This window comes from Thamnophis elegans, chromosome 12, assembly GCF_009769535.1.
Source record: "Thamnophis elegans isolate rThaEle1 chromosome 12, rThaEle1.pri, whole genome shotgun sequence".
In the NCBI taxonomy this organism is placed as follows: domain Eukaryota; kingdom Metazoa; phylum Chordata; class Lepidosauria; order Squamata; family Colubridae; genus Thamnophis; species Thamnophis elegans.
In genome coordinates, this window is record NC_045552.1 from 3,232,229 (window position 1) to 3,251,804 (window position 19,576).

General features: G+C 48.9%; 1 protein-coding gene across 1 annotated transcript; it reads left to right on the forward strand.

Annotated features, from left to right (window-relative positions):
• The first annotated feature begins 1,471 nt into the window (after window positions 1–1,471).
• NOP53 (NOP53 ribosome biogenesis factor) lies at window positions 1,472–19,270 on the forward strand. Its single transcript, XM_032227375.1, has 13 exons — window positions 1,472–1,740; window positions 2,843–2,907; window positions 4,662–4,746; window positions 4,911–5,113; window positions 5,885–5,955; window positions 6,039–6,134; window positions 6,308–6,412; window positions 7,900–8,100; window positions 9,794–9,969; window positions 11,089–11,155; window positions 16,008–16,084; window positions 17,836–17,892; window positions 19,197–19,270. Exons 1-13 carry the CDS (start codon window positions 1,514–1,516, stop codon window positions 19,201–19,203), a joined length of 1,437 nt encoding a protein of 478 aa, XP_032083266.1. The 5' UTR covers window positions 1,472–1,513; the 3' UTR covers window positions 19,204–19,270.
• The last annotated feature ends 306 nt before the right edge of the window (window positions 19,271–19,576 follow it).

The window sequence follows — 19,576 nt, forward strand, 5'->3', positions numbered from 1 at the left end:
ACCCACCCACACCCCGGGGTGAGGGGGGCGGGGGGGGGGTCTATTCTGGGCATCCAAATGTCCAGAGCGAGGAGGAGACAAAAACCCTTTTCATGTTCCAGGTTTCTGTGTCAAAGATTAGATTCAGAAAGTGTCTCCCACCCCACCCCATCCCACATTCTATTCTATTCTTATTCCATTCTATTTCTATTCTATTTAAATTCTAAATTCTATTTCTAAACTCTATTCTATTATATTCTATTTTCTGTTCTATTCTATTCTATTCTATTTTCTATTTAAATTCTAAATTCTATTCTATTTTGAATTTAAATTCTAAATTCTATTCTTATTCCATTCCATCCCATTCTATTTCTATTCTATTCTATTTAAATTCTAAATTTTATTCTATTTTGAATTTAAATTCTAAATTCTATTCTATTCTAATTCCATTCCATCCCATTCTATTTCTATTCTATTTTCTAATCTATTCTATTTAAATGCTAAATTCTATTCTAAATTCTATTCTATTCTATTTTCTGTTCTATTCTATTCTTATTCTATTCTTATTCTATTCTAGTCCATTGTACTCTATTTTCTATTTAAATTCTAAATTCTATTCTATTTTCTATTTAAATTCTAAATTCTATTCTATTCTAATTCCATTCCATCCCATTCTATTTCTATTCTATTTTCTAATCTATTCTATTTAAATGCTAAATTCTATTCTAAATTCTATTCTATTCTATTTTCTGTTCTATTCTATTCTTATTCTATTCTTATTCTATTCTAGTCCATTGTACTCTATTTTCTATTTAAATTCTAAATTCTATTCTATTTTCTATTTAAATTCTAAATTCTATTCTATTCTTATTCTATTCTTATTCCATTCCATCCCATTCTATTTCTATTCTTTTTTCTATTCTATTCTATTTAAATTCTAAATTCTATTCTATTTTCTGTTCTATTCTATTCTTATTCTATTTTCTATTTAAATTCTAAATTCTATTCTATTTTCTATTTAAATTCTAAATTCTATTCTATTCTTATTCTATTCTATTCTTATTCCATTCCATCCCATTCTATTTCTATTCTATTTTCTATTCTATCCTATTTAAATGCTAAATTCTATTCTAAATTCTATTCTATTTTCTGTTCTATTCTTATTCTATTCCATTCCATTCTATTTTCTATTTAAATTCTAAATTCTATTCTATTTTCTATTCTATATTCTATTTTATTTCTATTTCCATTTTTAATTCTATTCTATTCTATTTTATATTCCATCCTATATTGTATTCTCTATTCCTATTCCATTCCATATTCTATTCTATTTTTCCATTCTATATTCTATTTTATGCTTTCCCCTGCCTCTTTGTGGTTTAATGAGGGACGACCTTCCACCTCCTCCACGCAAATGGCGCCACCCTCCGCCGGAAGCCGCCTTCCCTCTTCCCATTATTCCGTGAGGGCGGCGCTCTTTCCCCTCCTCTTCCGCTTCTCCCTCATCCCCGCGCTCTCTTTCTCGTGGCGCAAGATGGCGGCGCCGGGCGCTGCACCTCAGGCGGCCGCGTCTTCTTCCTCCTTCCTGGGCTTCGGAGCCAACTCGCGTGACCCCAGCCAGCTCCCCTCGCGGCGGGTGGGCGGCCGGGGCGCCCGGAACCGCAAGAAGGGCTGGAAGCGCTGGCGGGGCCCCGAGGCCAAGCTAGGCCGAGACCTCGGGGACTGGCTGGAGGAGCGGGTCTCGGAGCTGCGGCACTTGGGGTAAGGCCCGGCGAGGCCCCCAGGGAGGCCGGGAGAGCCTTGCTTCCGAAACGGGGGAAAGGGGATGCATAGGAGAAAAATAGAACCTCCAGGCTCGGAGACAGTCTATCTCTTGAGGGCCAGCAGCCGCGACGCTTGTGCTTCTGCGCATGCGCGTGGGGCGTCCTGATGAAGCGGTTGTGGAATTGCATGTAGTCCTCGACTTACGACCACCCCACGCCCCCAAACTTTTCCATTCGCTTTATTTCCATTCCATTACGACCTTTCTCGCCACCGTTGTTAAGCGGATCACCACAGTGGTTACCTTAGTCCAGAGGTCTTCAAACTTGGCCACTTGAAGACTTGTGGACTTCAACTCCCAGAATTCTCCAATCAGTCTTCAAGTGGCCAAGTTTGGGGACCCCTGTCGCATGGTTGTTAAGTGAACCTGGCTCCCCCATTGACTTGGCTTGTTTAGAAGGTCACAAAAGGGGATCCCGTAACCCCGGGGACGCTACTACCGTCGTAAGTACAAGTCGGTTGCCAAGTGTCCCAATTTTGATCCTGTGACCCCAGGGATGCGGCAATGGTCATCATTATATCAACGTGAAAAAAGATCCCAAGTCCCTCTTTTTCAGTGCCATTGTAGCCTTGAACGGTCGCAAAATGAACTGTTGTAAGTCGAGGACTACCTGTACTGAGGGCTTTGTGGTTGTGAAAGTCCTGAGGGCATTTCACGAAGATGATTTCCCCCCGCCCCACCCCCAAATGTTAAGAGTTGGGGAGAAGAAGACTGTTTGCTTCCCATTACTGAGAACTCAGGAATGGGTTGGTGCAGTACTGCAGGCCACTTCAGCTGACTGTTATCTGCAGTTCAGCGGTTCAAATCTCACTGGCTCAAGGTTGACTCAGCCTTCCATCCTTCCGAGGTGGGTGAAATGAGGACCCAGATTGTTGGGGGCAATTTGCTGACTCAATTTGCTAAAAAATCTGTAAACCGCTTAGAGAGGGCTGAAAGCTCTATGAAGCGATATATAAGTCTAATTAGTAAAAAAAAAAAAAAAAGACCATGGACCGTTTCTACATGTTATTTATATGTTTATAAATATATGTTTCTCCCCAGAGGACCAGTGTCGGAAAAACCAGACGAAAGCCTCTTCTTCGTAGATACAAGCAATGAACAACAAGGTAAGAAGTTGCAAACCAGTGATGATGATGATGGTGATGGTGATGGTGATGATGATGATGAAGTTATCCATTCAATTTCATTTCATTTTTCATTTTATTGAATTTATTGGCCGCCCAATCCCGGACGACTCCGGGCGGCTTATAGAAATAAGAAATATTAAAAAGGATTAAAACAAATAAGACACAACAAATTAAAAGAAACACAACATGCACCCATGTCTAAGCGGGGCTGGACCTCAATCAAGAGGTCAACAGCCCCAGGCCTGCCGGAAAAGCCAGGTTTTGATAGCTTTACGGAAGGCCATGAGAGTGGGTAGGGTCCGGATCTCTGGGGGCAGCTCATTCCATAGGGCTGGAGCGGCAACAGCGAAGGCCCTACTCCGAGGCGTCGCCAGCCGGCATTGTCCAGCTGATGGCACCTGGAGAAGGCCCATCCTGTGCGATCTTATCGGTCTTGGGGAGGTATGCGGCAGAAGACGGTCTTGTAGAATTGTGCCCAACTCCCGGCGATTCCGTGGGCCAGCTCTCTCCACATCTCCCAATCTTGAACTACTACTTTGAATTGTTCTATTGCAGGGGTGTCAAACTCTATTTCATTGAGGGCCACATCAGGGTTGTGTTTGACCTGTGAGGGAGCGTGGCCAGCTCGACATCACTCGTGTCCGTGGGGGGGGACGCTATGGTGGCCCAAGCACTTTTATCAGCCAAAAGTCACTCCCCTAGCTTCGTTTTTGGTTGCAGCAGCCTCCTGCAACCCTCTGCCAGTGAAAATGGAGCTCAGGAGGGCCACGGGCTGGTCCTTCACAGTTTCCAGGTCAGTGCCACGGGCCAGATCTAAGCACCCCGTGGGCCAGATTTGGCCCCCGGGTTTTGGGTTTGATACCCCTGTTCTGTTGAATCTGTTTTCTGTGCCAAGGGTCAGCTTGGATGGTGTCCAGCCACTGTGTTTCCTGGTTTCCTTTTTTCTCTTCCGAACGTAATTGCTTTCTCCAGTGAATTCCCCTACATGACACTGCCAAAATAAGTGAGGCCCAGTTTTGTGATTTTGCATTTCAATGATAAGTCTGGTGTTACGTGTTCCAGTCCTTGTTGGTCATCTTTGCTGTCCAAGTAATACGCAGGAGCCTTTTCCAGACAACACAACTCAAATGAGTCGTGTTTTCCTGCCTGTTTTTCTAAGGTTCAACAAAACCCTTTTGGCACTTGGGTACTTTAAAGAATGAGAACGTAGAACTAAATTGAGGGGGAAAGTCCGTTAGACTTGAGGGTAAGACTAATAGTCATTTCAGTGGGTTACAGTATCCCTGTGATCTGTTTCCTTGAGATCATCAATGATCCATTCTGATCGCTTCCCCTCGGTGGTGATGTTTGGTTCTTCCTTTAGAAAGTGAAGATTGGCAGGATTTATTAAATCCATTTCTACAGCTGCCCATCTCAGTCAATGACTCTGGGCAACTTATAGTTTAAAAATACCTTACAATTCAAGCATCAAAGCATGTTAAAACAATTAAAAATTCCATGTTTTAAACCCTGATAATCTTTTTAATGAAAGCATAATAAAGGGAGTTAGCTCGGCTTTAGGGCCGCTGGCTAATCGAGTTTTTGACAAGGGGCTTAGGAGGCAGAGCACAGTAAGTGAAAGAGACCTAATCAGGTGGCTTCACCGCAAGAATCCCACTCCTCACCTTGACTGTTGCCACCCCTGGTGTGACTGGTGCTCCTGGGCTCATTTCCTGCCTACGTTCTTGTTCCAGGTCAGAAAGAGCAACCAGCCAAAGAGAAGCCGCTGAAGATCGACCTGATCTTACAGCCGGATTCCAAGGTCCCCCCGCCCAAAGAGTGAGTTTTGTCTCGGCCTTTCATTGTGAGATGGCTGTGGGGAAGCCGGCATCTTCCTTCCTTCTCAGGGTCTCATTTCTGTCCCTATTTGGGGGGGGGGGGGGGGCAAGGATGTTTTTGAACCACACCGACCTAAAACCTTCCTCCTCCGCCTTCCTCCTCAGCATCCTTTCGCATCAGGTCCCCAATGGCCGGAAGTTGAAACGGAAAGAGCGGCTCTGGGAGAAGCTGGCGGAAAAAGGGGTGGTGCCCCGAAAAGAACGGCTCCTTCAGCAGCGGTTGTGCAACCCCCCCAAAGTCAAGACAGTCGGAGAAGACAGCGGGACCGATCCCTCGAGGGCCTTCTATGACATTTGGGCAGATTCCAGTAAGCCTTCGTTTATTCAAGATTGGTTGAAATCGGGAGTGAAATGAAAAACGTTTCTGATTGGCCCAAAGTCACCCAGCTGATCTCCCTGCCTGAGGCGGGACTAGAACTCCCAGACTCCCTGTGATTGGCCCAAGGACACCCAGCAGGCTTTCCTTCCTAAGGTAGGACTAGAACTCCCAAGCTCCTTGTGATTGGCCCAAAGATACCCAGCAGGCTTTCCTTCATAAGGCAGAACTAGAACTCCCAGACTCCCTGTGATTGGCCCAAAGTCACCCAGCAGGCTTTCCTTCCTAAGGCAGGACTAGAACTCCCAGCCTCCCTGTGATTGGCCCAAAGACACCCAGCAGGATTTCCTTCTTAAGGCAGGACTAGAACTCCCAGCCTCCCTGTGATTGGCCCAAAGTCACCCAGCAGGCTTTCCTTCCTAAGGCAGGACTAGAACTCCCAGCCTCCTGTGATTGGCCCAAAGTCACCCAGCAGGCTTTCCTTCCTAAGGCAGGACTAGAACTCCCAGACTCCCTGTGATTGGCCCAAAGACACCCAGCAGGCTTTCCTTCCTAAGGCAGGACTAGAACTCCCAACCTCCCTGTGATTGGCCCAAAGACACCCAGCAGGCTTTCCTTCCCAAGGCAGTACTAGAACTCCCAACCTCCCGGTGATTGGCCCAAAGTCAACTTCCATGCCTAAGGCAGGACTTGAACTCACCACACTTTCTAGCCTGGTGCCGTAACCACTGGACCAAACTACCTCTCGTTTTCTCGTCATCAGACCCCCTCGATCAAGCGCTAGCTGGGCAGGACGCCTTTTTCCTGGAACAAACCAAGAAGCAGCCCGTGAAGGTAAGCGCTGGGCCTGTTCCGTGGCGGGCGGTGGGGGTGTGGCCTGCCGGGCGGAGCCTCACATCCTGGCGTGTTTCCTCCAGCGTCCCGAGCGGCTGAAGAAGAGCCCGTCTGAGCTGCCAGCCATGGAGATCATCTCGCCAGGCGGATCTTACAACCCCAGCTTCCAGTCCCACCAGGTATTTGGCAACGCTTGGCGAAGCGCCGTGAAGGCAGGGAGGTTTTGTTTCCCTCCTGCCTGGCACTTGGGGAATCCTGAGTGATCCGTTGGGGTGGATTTCCCCAACGGGGTCCCAGGTGGGAAGCTTGCTGAGCTCTGCGTGAAGAGCCTTCTTTTGTTCCTCCCCCTCAGGCATTGCTCCTCCAGGCCTTTGAAGCCGAGGTGGCGAGGCAGAAGGCAGAGGAGAGGCTGCAGCGTCAGTTGAAATTCCCCACCGCCGCTGAGGCCCCCACCCAGGTGAGTGCTGGCACCCACAATGCACGGAGGCCCCGTCCTGAACAAGGGCTGGATTCCGCCCTGAATTCTTGGGGTAGAATTATTCAGAGAGGAGATAGCAATAGCAGTTAGACTTATATACCGCTTCATAGGGCTTCCAGCCCTCTAAGCGGTTTACAGAGTCAGCATATCGCCCCCAACAACAATCCGGGTCCTCATTTTACCCACCTCGGAAGGATGGAAGGCTGAGTCAACCCTGAGCCGGTGAGATTTGAACAGCCGAACTGCAGTCAGCTGAAGTAGCCTGCAGTACTGCACTCTAACCACTGCGCCACCTCGGCTTGAGATGACAATGATTGGAGGAAGGACTCACAATTCCGACGGGCACAGCAAGATTGGCCCGTTTTGACCGTGCATTGTGTGAAAGAGATGGTATCTGTGGAAACGGGAGACCCAGGCCCACTTAAATATGGGAGAAAGAAAGAGCAGCCGTGTGGAAGAAGGTAATCTGCAGGGGCTGCTGGCCATTTTTGAAGGAAACGTCTTCTACTAACTACAACCTCAGTTCAATGATGTTGGGGCAGCTTCTCCCCCCCTCCCCCCCCCAAATGATGCAGTCTTGGAGAAGCCACAGTGTAGAAAAGATGCAGAGACTCTAGAAAGAGTGCAGAGAAGAGCAACAAAGAGGATTAGGGAACTGGAGGCTAAAACATACCCAGATCGGTTGCAGGATTTGAACTTGGTTAGTCTAGAGGAGAAAAGGACGAGAGAGGAGACATGTTAGCAGTATTCCAATATTTGAGGGGCTGCCACAAAAAAGAGGGGAGAGGAAGAGCAAGAAAGAGGATTAGGGGACTGGAGGCTAAAACATAGGAAGAACGGTTGCGGGAACAGGGGATGTCTAGTTTAATGAAAAGAAGGACCAGGGGAGACATGATAGCAGTGCTCCACTATCTCAGGGATTGCCCCAAAGAAGAGGGAGTCAAACTATTCTCCAAAGCACCTGAGGGCAGGACAAGAAGCAATGGGTGGAAACTAATCAAGGAGAGAAGCAACTTAGAACTCAGGAGGAATTTCCTGACAGTTAGAACAATTAATCAGTGGAACAGAAGTTGCCTCCAGAAGTTGTGAATGCCCCAACACTGGAAGTCTTTAAGAAGATGCTGGATAGCCATTTGTCTGGAACGGTATAGGGTTTCCTGCCTAGGCAGGGGGTTGGACTAGAAGACCTCCAAGGTCCCTTCCAACTCTGCTATTGTATTGTAAGCGGCAAACATACTTAATACTCCCTTCATCCTTCTATTTTCCCCACAACAACAATCCTGTGAGGTGGGTTGGGCTGAAACTCCGATTCCTCTTTGTCCTTTATTTTCATTGAGGGACACGCAGTTCATTGTGAGTCTGTGCGGCACAGGGAATCCCAGAGACCAGTCTCTGACCGCCTGGGCTACAGCGGGCACGGGCCTGCCTCCCCTTTCACTCCTCTCCTCTCCTGCCCTCTTTCCCAGGAGTCCGTGTTTCAGGAACAGTGCGAGGGCCTCATGGAAGAGGAATCGGAGGGCGAGGAAGGGCAGGGCAGCCCACCAGGACCCCCGGAGCAGGATCCGCAGGCCATCTCCGACGAAGCCTCCTCTCTCTTCACAGCAACGGTGGTCAGAGAAAAGAAAACGGAGCAGCAGCGCAAGAAAGAAAAAGCCGCCAAACGGTTGGTGAGTTCGCCTAGTCCAGGGCTCGGCAACCGTAAACACTCAAAAGAGCCATAAAGGTCCTAACCGGAATCCCCCAGTTCAATTCTGAAGTCAATCGGATGTCCGGTTCCCCCACCATAGAGTCTCCTCCTAGCATGGCATTCTTTTTCCTCTACTGACCGGAAGTCTGGTTCCCCCCACCATAGAGTCTCCTCCTAGCACGGCCTCCTTTTTCCTCTCCTGACCGGAAGTCTGGTTCCCCCACCATAGAGTCTCCTCCTAGCACAGCCTCCTTTTTCCTCTCCTGACCGGAAGTCCGGTTCCCCCACCATAGAGTCTCCTCCTAACACGCCGTCCTTTTTCCTCTACCTGTCCTAACAGAAAGCCCTACTAATTGTGGAGCCGATCGGCAACAGGGAACCACAGCAGAGGGATGAAAGAGCCACATGCGGCTCCAGAGCCACAGGTTGCTGACCCCTGGCCTAGCCCATGGAGGTTCGGGGGGGGGGGGGCAGGGAAATCTGCTTTGCACAAAAGACTTTGTAGTCTTAACCCTTCTAGAAATCTCAATTTCTAGAAGGGTTAAAACTACAATCCCCCTGGTTCCCAGCCCACGCGGGCTTGCCATTGAAGGTAGCAGTCCCGCCTTTCCCAGCGGCTCAAAAGTTTGTTTACATGACAGCAGACAAAGACTGCAGAAGGTGGGGCTGGTTGCCTTGAAAGATTTCACTTTCCACTGCGGAGAAAATCCATATTTCTGGCCCTCTGTGGAATATGCAGATAAGGGGATTTTAAGGTAAAACTAGCTGATAACCCAATATTGTCTGGGTATTTATTTATAGGGGGAAAATGTCTGGACCAAACGTAATTTCTAATATTGGATTTTCCCCCTTACCAGAGGGAGCCCCCTTGTGGAGTACTGTGAAGCCGTTACCATGGCAACTCCACTGCGCTGTGCAGTAGAAGCCATTTTAAGGCACAACAGGCTGTATCATAACAGAACACACACTCCTAGGGGTGTCTTACCCCAACAGTATTTATTTCCAGAGAGTAAGTTGTCTGTGTACCAAGTTTGGTTGAAATTGCTCGAGGCGTTCCAGAGTTATGATGGAACACGCATGCACGCACACACAGATATATATGTATGTATGTGTGTATATATTGATAGAGACAGACAGACAGGCATATATACATACATACACTGCTTGAAATATTGCACAGCTTTGTTGTTGTAAATGAGCAATCCGGGCACTGAATTCTAATTCTGTCAACTTGGGGGAAGGCAGAAAACAGAAGCCCAGCGCTGTTTCTTTTGGGTCCGCCGGTGTTGTGTGTTGTGTGACGGAACCTGGCAGGGATTCCTTGCCAAGCTCTCCTTGCTGTCCTTGAAGCAACAATGCCAGCGTTCTGGGGGGTGCCTTCTGGGCCCCTTGCCAACAGGCGCTTATTGAACCTCTCCGCCGAGGATGTTGTGGCTCACGAAAAACGCCCCACCATCTGGCCCAGCCTCGCGCTGCCATCTGTTCCCTGCGGGAGCTCTGCAGAAACAGGGGAGATGCCAGCTTGCGGAGGGCGGCTGGGCCCACGGAGACCACGCCGGCAGGGGGCGGGAAGAAGACGCGCAGCCCTTTGTAGTGCCCGAAGGAAAACCCAACTGCCCCCCACGCAGCACTCACGCCCTCCCTTTCCCCTGCTGCTGCTTCTCCCGGCACAGAAAGCCCGCGAGCTGTCGGAGAAGGCCGCCCGGCTGAGGAAGCAGGAGCTCTTTCAGTTGAAATCCATCCGGCTGCAGCTGAAGCAGCGGGAGGCCGAGCTGCAGCGCCGGAAGCAGAGGCGCGAAGCCAAGCGGAAACTGGAGGCCGTCAAGCCCAAACGGCTGGGGAGGCTCAAGTAAGTAAGAGAGGGGCAGAGGGGGCTGGAGGCTAAAAATGTACGGAGGAGGGTGGCAGGAATTGGGTAGGTCTAGTGAGGGCTCAGTGGCTAAGATGCTCTCGCTCCCCCAAGAACCTACAGAGCTGGCCCTACCAGTTAGCTTGGGGCTCTAATAGGGGAGCATCATGGGGGAGGTGATTGATCGCTTAGCAACAGATCCCACTCCGCTCCCCCCCTCCCCATTGTTTTATTGCCCCCCAGTATTTGGCATTTGCCTTTTGTATTGGTTTTCCCTTTTAAAGACTGCTGTCAGCGTTCCAAATACCATGTAGAATCAAATCAGAATCGAAGGCAAAACTATGCTTAAAAGTTCCAATTTAATAAAGCAGGCATGTTGGCACATAGCTGTGGGGATCCCAACTCTGGAAGTTACATCAGAATCCCACCCAGTTAAAAGTTCATGATCTTGTCCCCACACCCACAATCCATCACATGGTCCAATCTCCTCCTTCCACGCTGGCGTCCATGCCCAGCTTCTTCCGGTCAGGTGTACTGGTGTGGAGACAAAAGGATGACCTTGGCTTCTAGCAAAGAATGAAAAACAATACATCCCCAAATCCTACTCCTTCTAATCCCCCCTCCCATTGACGATACTAAAAGAAACAGCATAATGAAATAAGAGAAAGTGTGGCAGGCCAAAATTCTAAAAAGGAATATAAATGCAGGCCTGACAACTGAGGTGGCGCAGTGGTTAAATGCAGCACTGCAGGCTACTTCAGCTGACTGCAGTTCTGCAGTTTGGCTGTTCAAATCTCACCGGCTCAGGGTTGACTCAGCCTTCCATCCTTCCGAGGTGGGTAAAATGAGGACCTGGATTGTTGTTGGGGGCGATATGCTGACTCTGTAAACCTCTTAGAGAGGGCTGAAAGCCCTATGAAGCGGTATATAAGTCTAACTGCTATTGCTATTGCTAACTGCAAGCCGCCCAAAGCTACTCACCTGTGGTGAGATGGGCAGCCAGTAAATTTTGCAAATAAAAGAAATAAATGAGGGATTGGATGGGCACGCCTGGGCATGACAGGAAGAAAAGACGCTGGTCACCTGTTTCTCAGCAAGGCCCCGATCCTTTCCCGGCAGGTATGAAGAACCCGATGTGGACGTGCAGTTGAGCAGTGAGCTGGCGGAGTCCTTGAGGACGCTTAGGGTAAGTGGCACTACGGGTTATTTTGGTACACCTACATGGCAGAAGATCAGCCCAGGTGGTGTCACTGCCACCTTCCCTTCTGCTTCAGACCGCTTGTCCTTCTGTGGATCTCCTTCGGGTGAATTCTGCCTTGAACGTTATAGGCTTGTTCGGGACATGCAGTTAACCTCCGCGCTTAGGAATCTTACTCAGATCAAGTTTATTATCAGGCATTCTTAATAGCAAAACTTACAGTTCAGTGTTAAAGATACTTCTGACTTTCCATAATCTGTCCACATCACATGGTGTAAAAAGATGATGATTTCACTCCCGTGCTGAGCGGAGATACAAAACACTACTATTTTGGTTCACAAAGGCATTTAAACTGACCGGCTATAAACTTTGCACGCGGGCAAACTGCCCCGGTGGCCAATCAGAAACACAGATGTGATCGCACGTTATGGAATTACATTTCCCATAAGGCATTCTCTGCCTACATTTCCCATGAGGTAGTTTCTTAAAGGAGACAGTTCTTTTAAAGATGTTTAAAATAAACTTTAAAAAAAGTTGGTATCATCTTTCATTTGAGCTTTAACTCCTCTTTGCTAGGCTAGCTCTAAACAAATTATACCATTCCTTGTTTCTTCAGTCATAAACTATCTGAAATTTCTTAGTCCCATATTTATTTTGAGTATAGTCAATCCATCTTCTCCACTCCAGTTTATACCTCTCGTCTGAATGGTCCTTGAGATATGCTGATATTTTAGCCATCTCTGCTAGGTTTGTTACTTTTAACGTCCATTCTTGAATAGTAGGCAAATCTTCCTTCTTCCAGTATTGCGCCACCAACAGTCTTGCTGCCCTTGTTAAGTGAAGGAGACAGTTCTTAATTCCTACACTAGCTATTTACTGCTGGGGCACCACAGCTACTCTCTGGCCCCTTCTGCACTAGCCATGGCTTAAATCAGAGGTCTCCAAACTTGGCAACTTTAAGACTTGAGGACTTTCAAGCTATGCTGGCTGGAGAATTCTGGGAGTTGAAAGTCCTCAAGTCTTAAAGTTGCCAAGTTTGGACACCCCTGCTGTAGAGCCTTGGGAGAGATCTCGCCCGGGGGTGTCCCTCCCCAATAATGGAGGGGTGAGTAACACAGAAGACAACGTTTCTCCTCCTCAGTTTCTGCTGGTGGGCACCCTGTGTTCTTCCCTCCTCCTCCCCCCCAATGGTGTCCAATGATGAGACCCATCCTTGCGCTCGGAGAATTTGCAGCAGCCGTTGCTGGGAATGTGAAGGACCCCAGGGGAGCCCCTGGTCCTACCGAGTGGGTAAGGATCAGGGAACTGAGGCACCCTCCTGCACCACCACCCCCATCCTCCCTTTTCAGCATGGAGGGCTGGCTTACCCGTTTAGCGAATGGGCAACATTTAAAAGCACAATTATGGGCCAATGTGGAACCTCCATTTGCAAATTCCAAAAAGTAGGATTTATTTTTACATATTTCGAACCTGACGGAGTCGCCTACAGAAAGTCTCCGGGCTTCCCCTGATCTGGGCTCCAAAGGGTTTTGCAAAAGAAAAGTTTTATAAGTCAAGGACTGTACAGTAAATTGGGTTTCCTCCCTCCCTTCCTCCTCCCCTCCCTCTCTCTCCCTCTGTTCTTATTCTTCCTCCCATTCCTCTCTTCCTCCTTCCCTCCCTCCCTCTTCTACCATGGATCTACCTCATGTTCCAAGGAGAAGGAAATGCTAAGTTAACCGCTGGGGGTGTTGCGGCTTTACCTATTAATTCTGGGAAGTGTTTCTCTGAAGTCTCACCTTCCTCCTTTCCCCCTCCTTTCAGTGCTAGAAGTGACGGGGTTATCTCACTTGAGTAAGGAAACACCTGGATAAAAAGGGCCAAGCTCAGAGAGCACCAAGGACCCCACAGTCATCTTCCTCCTCCTTTTTCTTCTCCTCCTCCTCCTCCTCCCTTCACCCTCCTCCTCCTCCTCTTTCAACAAACCCCACTACTTTCTAGCACTGATGACGTACCCTAGTTGGGTCATGAAATGCCTGCAAGAGAATGACCAAACTCAGAGAGCACCAAGGACCCCACAGTCCTCCTCTTCCTCCTCCCTTTTCTTCTCCTCCTCCTCCCTTCACCCTCCTCCTCCTCACCCTCCTCTCCCAACAAACCACACTATTTTCTAGCACTGATAATGTTCCCTAGTTGGGTCATGAAATGCCTGCAAGAGAACGACCAAGCTCTGGGAACACCAAGGATCCCACAGTCCTCCTCCTCTTCCTCCTCCCTTTTCTTCTCCTCCTCCTCCTCCTCCCTCCTTCACCCTCCTCCTCCTCTCCCAACAAACCCCACTACTTTCTAGCACTGATGATGTTCCCTAGTTGGGTCATGAAATGCCTGCAAGAGAATCACCAAGCTCTGGGAACACCAAGGATCCCACAGTCCTCCTCCTCCTCCTCCTCTCTGCAACCTCCACTTTCTACTAGCACTGAGGATGTTACCTAAGGCGGTTTGGGTGATGAAACGCCTGAATAAAAAGAACCAAGCTCAGAGAGCACCAAGGAGCCCTTATTCCAACCCTCGGTGGGCTCTTTGCCCTGCTCGGGGTGGCATTGCCCGCTCCCTTCCCAGCTCCCCCCCCCCCCCCCCACAGATCCTGAGAAAAATCACTCTGACCTCAAGCGAGCAGGAACGCCCCTTCCCACATGTAGGTGGGGAGCTGAGATGGCGTGAAAAGCCCTCCATTTGTCGCCTGCAGAGTCTCTTCTGGAGGTGTTGGGGAGGGGGAGGGGAGCGAAGGGGAGGGGGGGGTTCTCACTCTGCTTTTTTTAAAAAAAAAAAGATATTGGGGAGTTTGCAGGAAAGCATTCGAGGTGTGTCCTTTATCACCACATCTGGTTTTTTGTGGTCGAGGATGTTGCTGGAGACGGGAACACAGGTAGTCCTCGGCTTACGACGCTTCGCTTAGTGTCCACTCAAAGTTACAGCAGCGCTGAAGAAAGTAACCGGCGACCCTTTTTCACGCTTAACGACCTTTGCGGCATGATTTACATTCGGGTGCTTGTCAGCTGGCTCACACGTATGGTGGTCACTGTGCCCCGGAGTCATGTGATCATCTTTTGACAGCCACCTGACAAGTTAAGTGAGGAAACCAGACTCACTTAACAACTGTTTTGACTAACTTAACAACTGCAGTGATTCACTTAACAACTGTCTCGGTTAGGAAGGGACCTTTTGAGCTCAATCGTGGTTGTAAGCCAAGGACCACCTGTACTGTAAATTGGGTTTCCTCCCTCCCTTCTTTCTTCCCGCCATCCCTCCCTTGCTCTCCCTCTGTGCTTGTTCTTCCTTCCTCTCATTCCTCTCTCCCTGTTCTTGTTCGCCTTCCTTCCCCTCAATCCTCCTATCTCCCTTATTCTCACCTCTCTCTCTCTCCCTCTGTCCTTGTCCTTCCTTCCTCATTCCTCCTATCTCCCTTATTCTCACCTCTCTCCCTCTGTCCTTGTCCTTCCTTCCTCTCATTCCTCCTATCTCCCTTATTCTCACCTCTCTCCCTCTGTCCTTGTCCTTCCTTCCTCTCATTCCTCCCATCTCCCTTATTCTCACCTCTCTCTCTCTCCCTCTGTCCTTGTCCTTCCTTCCTCTCATTCCTCCTATCTCCCTTATTCTCACCTCTCTCCCTCTGTCCTTGTCCTTCCTTCCTCTCATTCCTCCCATCTCCCTTATTCTCACCTCTCTCTCTCTCCCTCTGTCCTTGTCCTTCCTTCCTCATTCCTCCTATCTCCCTTATTCTCACCTCTCTCCCTCTGTCCTTGTCCTTCCTTCCTCTCATTCCTCCTATCTCCCTTATTCTCACCTCTCTCCCTCTGTCCTTGTCCTTCCTTCCTCTCATTCCTCCCATCTCCCTTATTCTCACCTCTCTCTCTCTCCCTCTGTCCTTGTCCTTCCTTCCTCTCATTCCTCCTATCTCCCTTATTCTCACCTCTCTCCCTCTGTCCTTGTCCTTCCTTCCTCTCATTCCTCCCATCTCCCTTATTCTCACCTCTCTCCCTCTGTCCTTGTCCTTCCTTCCTCTCATTCCACCTATCTCCCTTATTCTCACCTCTCTCTCGCTCCCTCTGTCCTTGTCCTTCCTTCCTCTCATTCCACCTATCTCCCTTATTCTCACCTCTCTCTCGCTCCCTCTGTCCTTGTCCTTCCTGCCTCTCATTCCTCCTATCTCCCTTATTCTCACCTCTCTCTCTCTCCCTCTGTCCTTGTCCTTCCTTCCTCTCATTCCTCCTATCTCTCTTATTCTCACCTCTCTCTCTCTCCCTCTGTCCTTGTCCTTCCTTCCTCTCATTCCTCCTATCTCTCTTATTCTCACCTCTCTCTCTCTCCCTCTGTCCTTGTCCTTCCTGCCTCTCATTCCTCCTATCTCCCTTATTCTCACCTCTCTCTCTCTCCCTCTGTCCTTGTCCTTCCTTCCTCTCATTCCTCCTATCTCTCTTATTCTCACCTCTCTCTCGCTCCCTCTGTCCTTGTCCTTCCTGCCTCTCATTCCTCCTATCTCCCTTATTCTCACCTCTCTCTCTCTCCCTCTGTCCTTGTCCTTCCTTCCTCTCATTCCTCCTATCTCTCTTATTCTCACCTCTCTCTCTCTCCCTCTGTCCTTGTCCTTCCTGTCTCTCATTCCTCCCATCTCCCTTATTCTCACCTCTCTCTCTCTCCCTCTGTCCTTGTCCTTCCTTCCTTCCATCCCCTCTGGGCATAGCTTTCCCGATTGACCTCCGAAGCAAGAAGACAAGCTGGGTCTCTCCCTTCTTCCTCCCCTTCCCCGTCTCTGCTGTTGGGCATCCTGGGCTCACGTTTGTTCTCTCTTTCCTCCCCACAGCCGGAAGGCAGCATCCTGAAGGACCGGTTCAAGAGCTTACAGAAACGCAACATCATCGAGCCCCGAGAACGGGCCAAGTGAGTAGACGGGGATGGGATGGGATGAGAAAGAGCGGAACGGAGCTTGCCAGATGCTGGCCACCAACACCTTCCCTCCAGGGGGCTTCCTTTCCTTGTGGGTCATTTCCCTGACCAGCATCTGGGGCTGCCCTCCTCTTTTGAGTAGAAAGTGGTACCTTCCACCCACAGCCAGGGCCATGACGGGAGCGTCTTCCTGTTTTGATTTTCTTTTTTAATTTCCCACAATTTTGAACCTCAGAGATGGACTCTGAGCGCCGTGCAATAAAATGTTAAAATACAGGAAAGTCCTCAACTTATCAGTAGCTCGCTTAGTGACTGTTCAGACCTACGACGACCCTGGAAAAGAGCGACTTAGGACCGTTTTTCACACTTAACGACCGTTGCCACATCCCCATGGTCACGTGAGCTTGGCAGTCGAATTCATATTTACGACGGCTGCAGCGTTCCCGGGGTCCACCCGATCCCCTTTTGCGACCTTCTGACCCGCAAAGTCAATGGGGGGGAGCCAGATTCACTTAGCAACCGTGTGGCTAATTTGAACAGCTGCGGTGATCCTCTTCACAAAGGTGGCAAGAGAAGTCGTAACACGGGGCAAGATTCACCGAACAAATTTCTCACTTGGCAACAAAAAAAATCACGAGCCGGTTGCCAGTCATCTGAATTTTTATCGCGTGACCACGGGGTGTGGGTGTGTACAACAGTCGTAAGTGTGAGAAACGGTCATGTGTCCCTTTTTTCTGGTGCTGTTGCAACGCCGGTCACTCAAGGGACTGCTGTAAGTTGAGGACTATCCTGTGTGGTCCTCACGCCTTGAGTACTTGGGTAAAACGCTGCCCCCATAAATAGCCTTGCTTGGAGCTTATTGGGGTGTTTGTAAATTCCCTGTAACCATTTTTGTATTTTGGTCCAATATTTTTTAGCTTTCGGGCTAAAAACCACCATGCGTGAAGGAAGGTCCTCTGTGCCTCTTTACGCTTCCAACGATTTGGATTTAAGTCCGGATACATTTTTGCACATCTCGTGGGGGCTGAATGCCACCGATAGAACCTTTTGTATTGGTTTCCTTTGTACGCGACAGATTTTGTTATTGGGTCGTTTTTATTCCAAATTCTTTCCCAATCTTCCAGTTGAATGTTATGACCTCAGTTTTTTAGCCCAGGCTATCAATGGCCCTTTTAATCTTTCCTCTGCCGTGTCAACATTTAATAAACAATTGTATACCCTCATCATTAATTTCTCTTCTGTACCTAACAGCAGTTTGTCTACCGTATTTTTCGGAGTATAGGACGCACCTTTTTCCTTCAAAAAAGAGACTGAAAATCTGGGTGCGTCTTATACACTAAATACAGCATTTTTTGCCTCCCAAACCCCCGCCCCCTTCACCAAACACAGAGCCTTTAGGAGCCCTTCAGAGTGCTCCGGGGCCTGGGGAGGGCAGAAATAAGTGAAAATCGGGCCATTTTTGCTCAGTTTTGCCCCCCAATCCCCAGGAGCACTCTATAAGCCGCCTAAAGGCTATGCATGCCCTTTGCGGGGGGGGGGGGTCCTGTTTTTGCAAAAAAAAGGGCCATTTTGGGGAGGTCTGCAGAGTGCAAAACTTTTTTTTTTTTTTTTTTTGCCTCTTCAAAATCTTGGTGCGTCTTATACCCAGAATTCTGGGGAATTCTGGGAGTTGAAATCCGGATGTTTTCAAGTTGCCACGGTTGAGAAACGCTGCTCTAAATAATGGTGGTTTCTTCCCTACCCAGGTTCAAGAGGAAATACCGACTGAAATACGTTGAAAAGCGAGCATTCCGGGAGATCACGTAAGTGGCTTGGGGCCCTGGGAAGAGCTCCGGGCTGACCGGTCCAGTTGGGTGCTCTAAGGCTGACCTTCCCAGGGCTAGTGCCTTTGGAATGGATTACAACTCCCATCAGGAGCAGCCGTCACGTGCTTAACAGGCTTTCTAAACTGGTGTGGGAAATCTCCCCTTGTTCCTCTTAACGTCTGAAGTCGAGACCCTCATGTTTTGGCTTACTTCTTTTGGGAGGGCTTGATCCCGAAATCTGAAGCTGGTTGTAAGTCCTGGACTCTTCAGTTTTCAGTCCTAAGGAGGGACGTCTGGAGTTTAAATCACAGTTGTCCCAAAGGTGCTTTTTCAAAAGACTTCCTTTTTTTCCTTGAAGATGTTTTTCTTCCCATCCGAGAAGCTTCCTCCGTTCTGACCGAACGGTGGAGGATGGAAGGATTTATATTCCCTCCTGTCATTTGGTCGTTAGTCCTCTTTCTGAGAGTCCTTCCTCCACCATTCAACCAGAACGGAAGAAGCTCCTCGGATGAGAAATGAAACATTTTCAGAGTGGTGGGGGAAGACCCCCCCAAGAAAATCCAATTGCCTTTTGAAAAAAAGCACCTTTGGGAGATCTAAGAATGGAAGAATTTCATCTCCGTGGGAAAGATAATCATTGAGTAAATCTTAAAAGGTAAAGGTTCCCCTCGCACATATGTGCTAGTCATGCCTGACTCTAGGGGGCAGTGCTCATCTCCCATTTCAAAGCCAAAGAGCCAGCGCTGTCCGAAGGCTTCTCCATGGTCATGTGGCCGGCATGACTAAACGCCAAAGGCGCACGGAACGCTGTTCCCTTCCCACCAAAGGTGGTTCCTATTTTTCTATTTGCATTTTTTACGTGCTTTCGAACTGCTAAGTTGGCAGAAGCTGGGAGGAGCAACGGGAGCTCACTCCGTTACGCGGCGCTAGGGATTCAAACTGCCAACCTTTCTGATCAGCAAGCTCGGCGTCTTAGCCACTGAGCCACCGCCTCCCTTAAAGAAGTGAAGCTTACACCACCCAAAAAAGGAGACTGGGACTTCTTGGCCCAGGGTTGAAATCCCGTTGGAGGAAGCTGGGCCCCCACAAGAGTTGAGGGTTTCTACCCCATCCGGGCTCAGTGCTTCAACGGTGACCTGATTTAGATCTATTTTTTTCCCCTTTTCTCTCCGGCACTTCTCACCTTTGGGGGTAGCGAGGGGTGAAAAGCAAACTTCCAGCTCCTCCTGCTTTTTTGTCATTTTAATTACGGCACACCTCGTTCACCCCTCTTCTCTCTCCTCTCCTTGTCTCCTCTGCAGATTATAGAAGCGTGAAAATGAGCGTCCTGAGATCTCCCACGTCTTTCATTAAAAGGCCACAAACCAACCTCAAACGTCTGTTCCGGTTGATTCTTTCCCCTTTTCCTCTGTGTAATCCCCACTACCTTCCCCAACTAGAAACCCTCGCCCATTCCCCTTTTTCTTTCACCTGGGCATCGGTGGGTCTGGCAGGGGTTCCCAACCAGGGGTGCGAGACCATATTCCAGGGGCTGCAAAAACTTGGGTTTAGAAGTTTCAAAATTATAGTGTATATGTATTAATTATATGCATATAATTATTTCTTTAAGGGGTGCGAGAATATATCAGAAGTGTTATACGGGTGCAGGGTATAGAAAAGGTTGGGAACCGCTGGGCTAAAG

Excerpts from the sequence above, each read along its gene's own strand:
- NOP53 (XM_032227375.1), top strand. The coding sequence starts at position 1,514 with ATGGCGGCGCCGGGCGCTGCACCTCAGGCGGCCGCGTCTTCTTCCTCC. Across the intron at positions 6,135-6,307 it reads CCAGCTTCCAGTCCCACCAG|GCATTGCTCCTCCAGGCCTT; the intron begins GTATTTGGCAAC and ends CCTCCCCCTCAG. Across the intron at positions 8,101-9,793 it reads AAAAAGCCGCCAAACGGTTG|AAAGCCCGCGAGCTGTCGGA; the intron begins GTGAGTTCGCCT and ends CTCCCGGCACAG.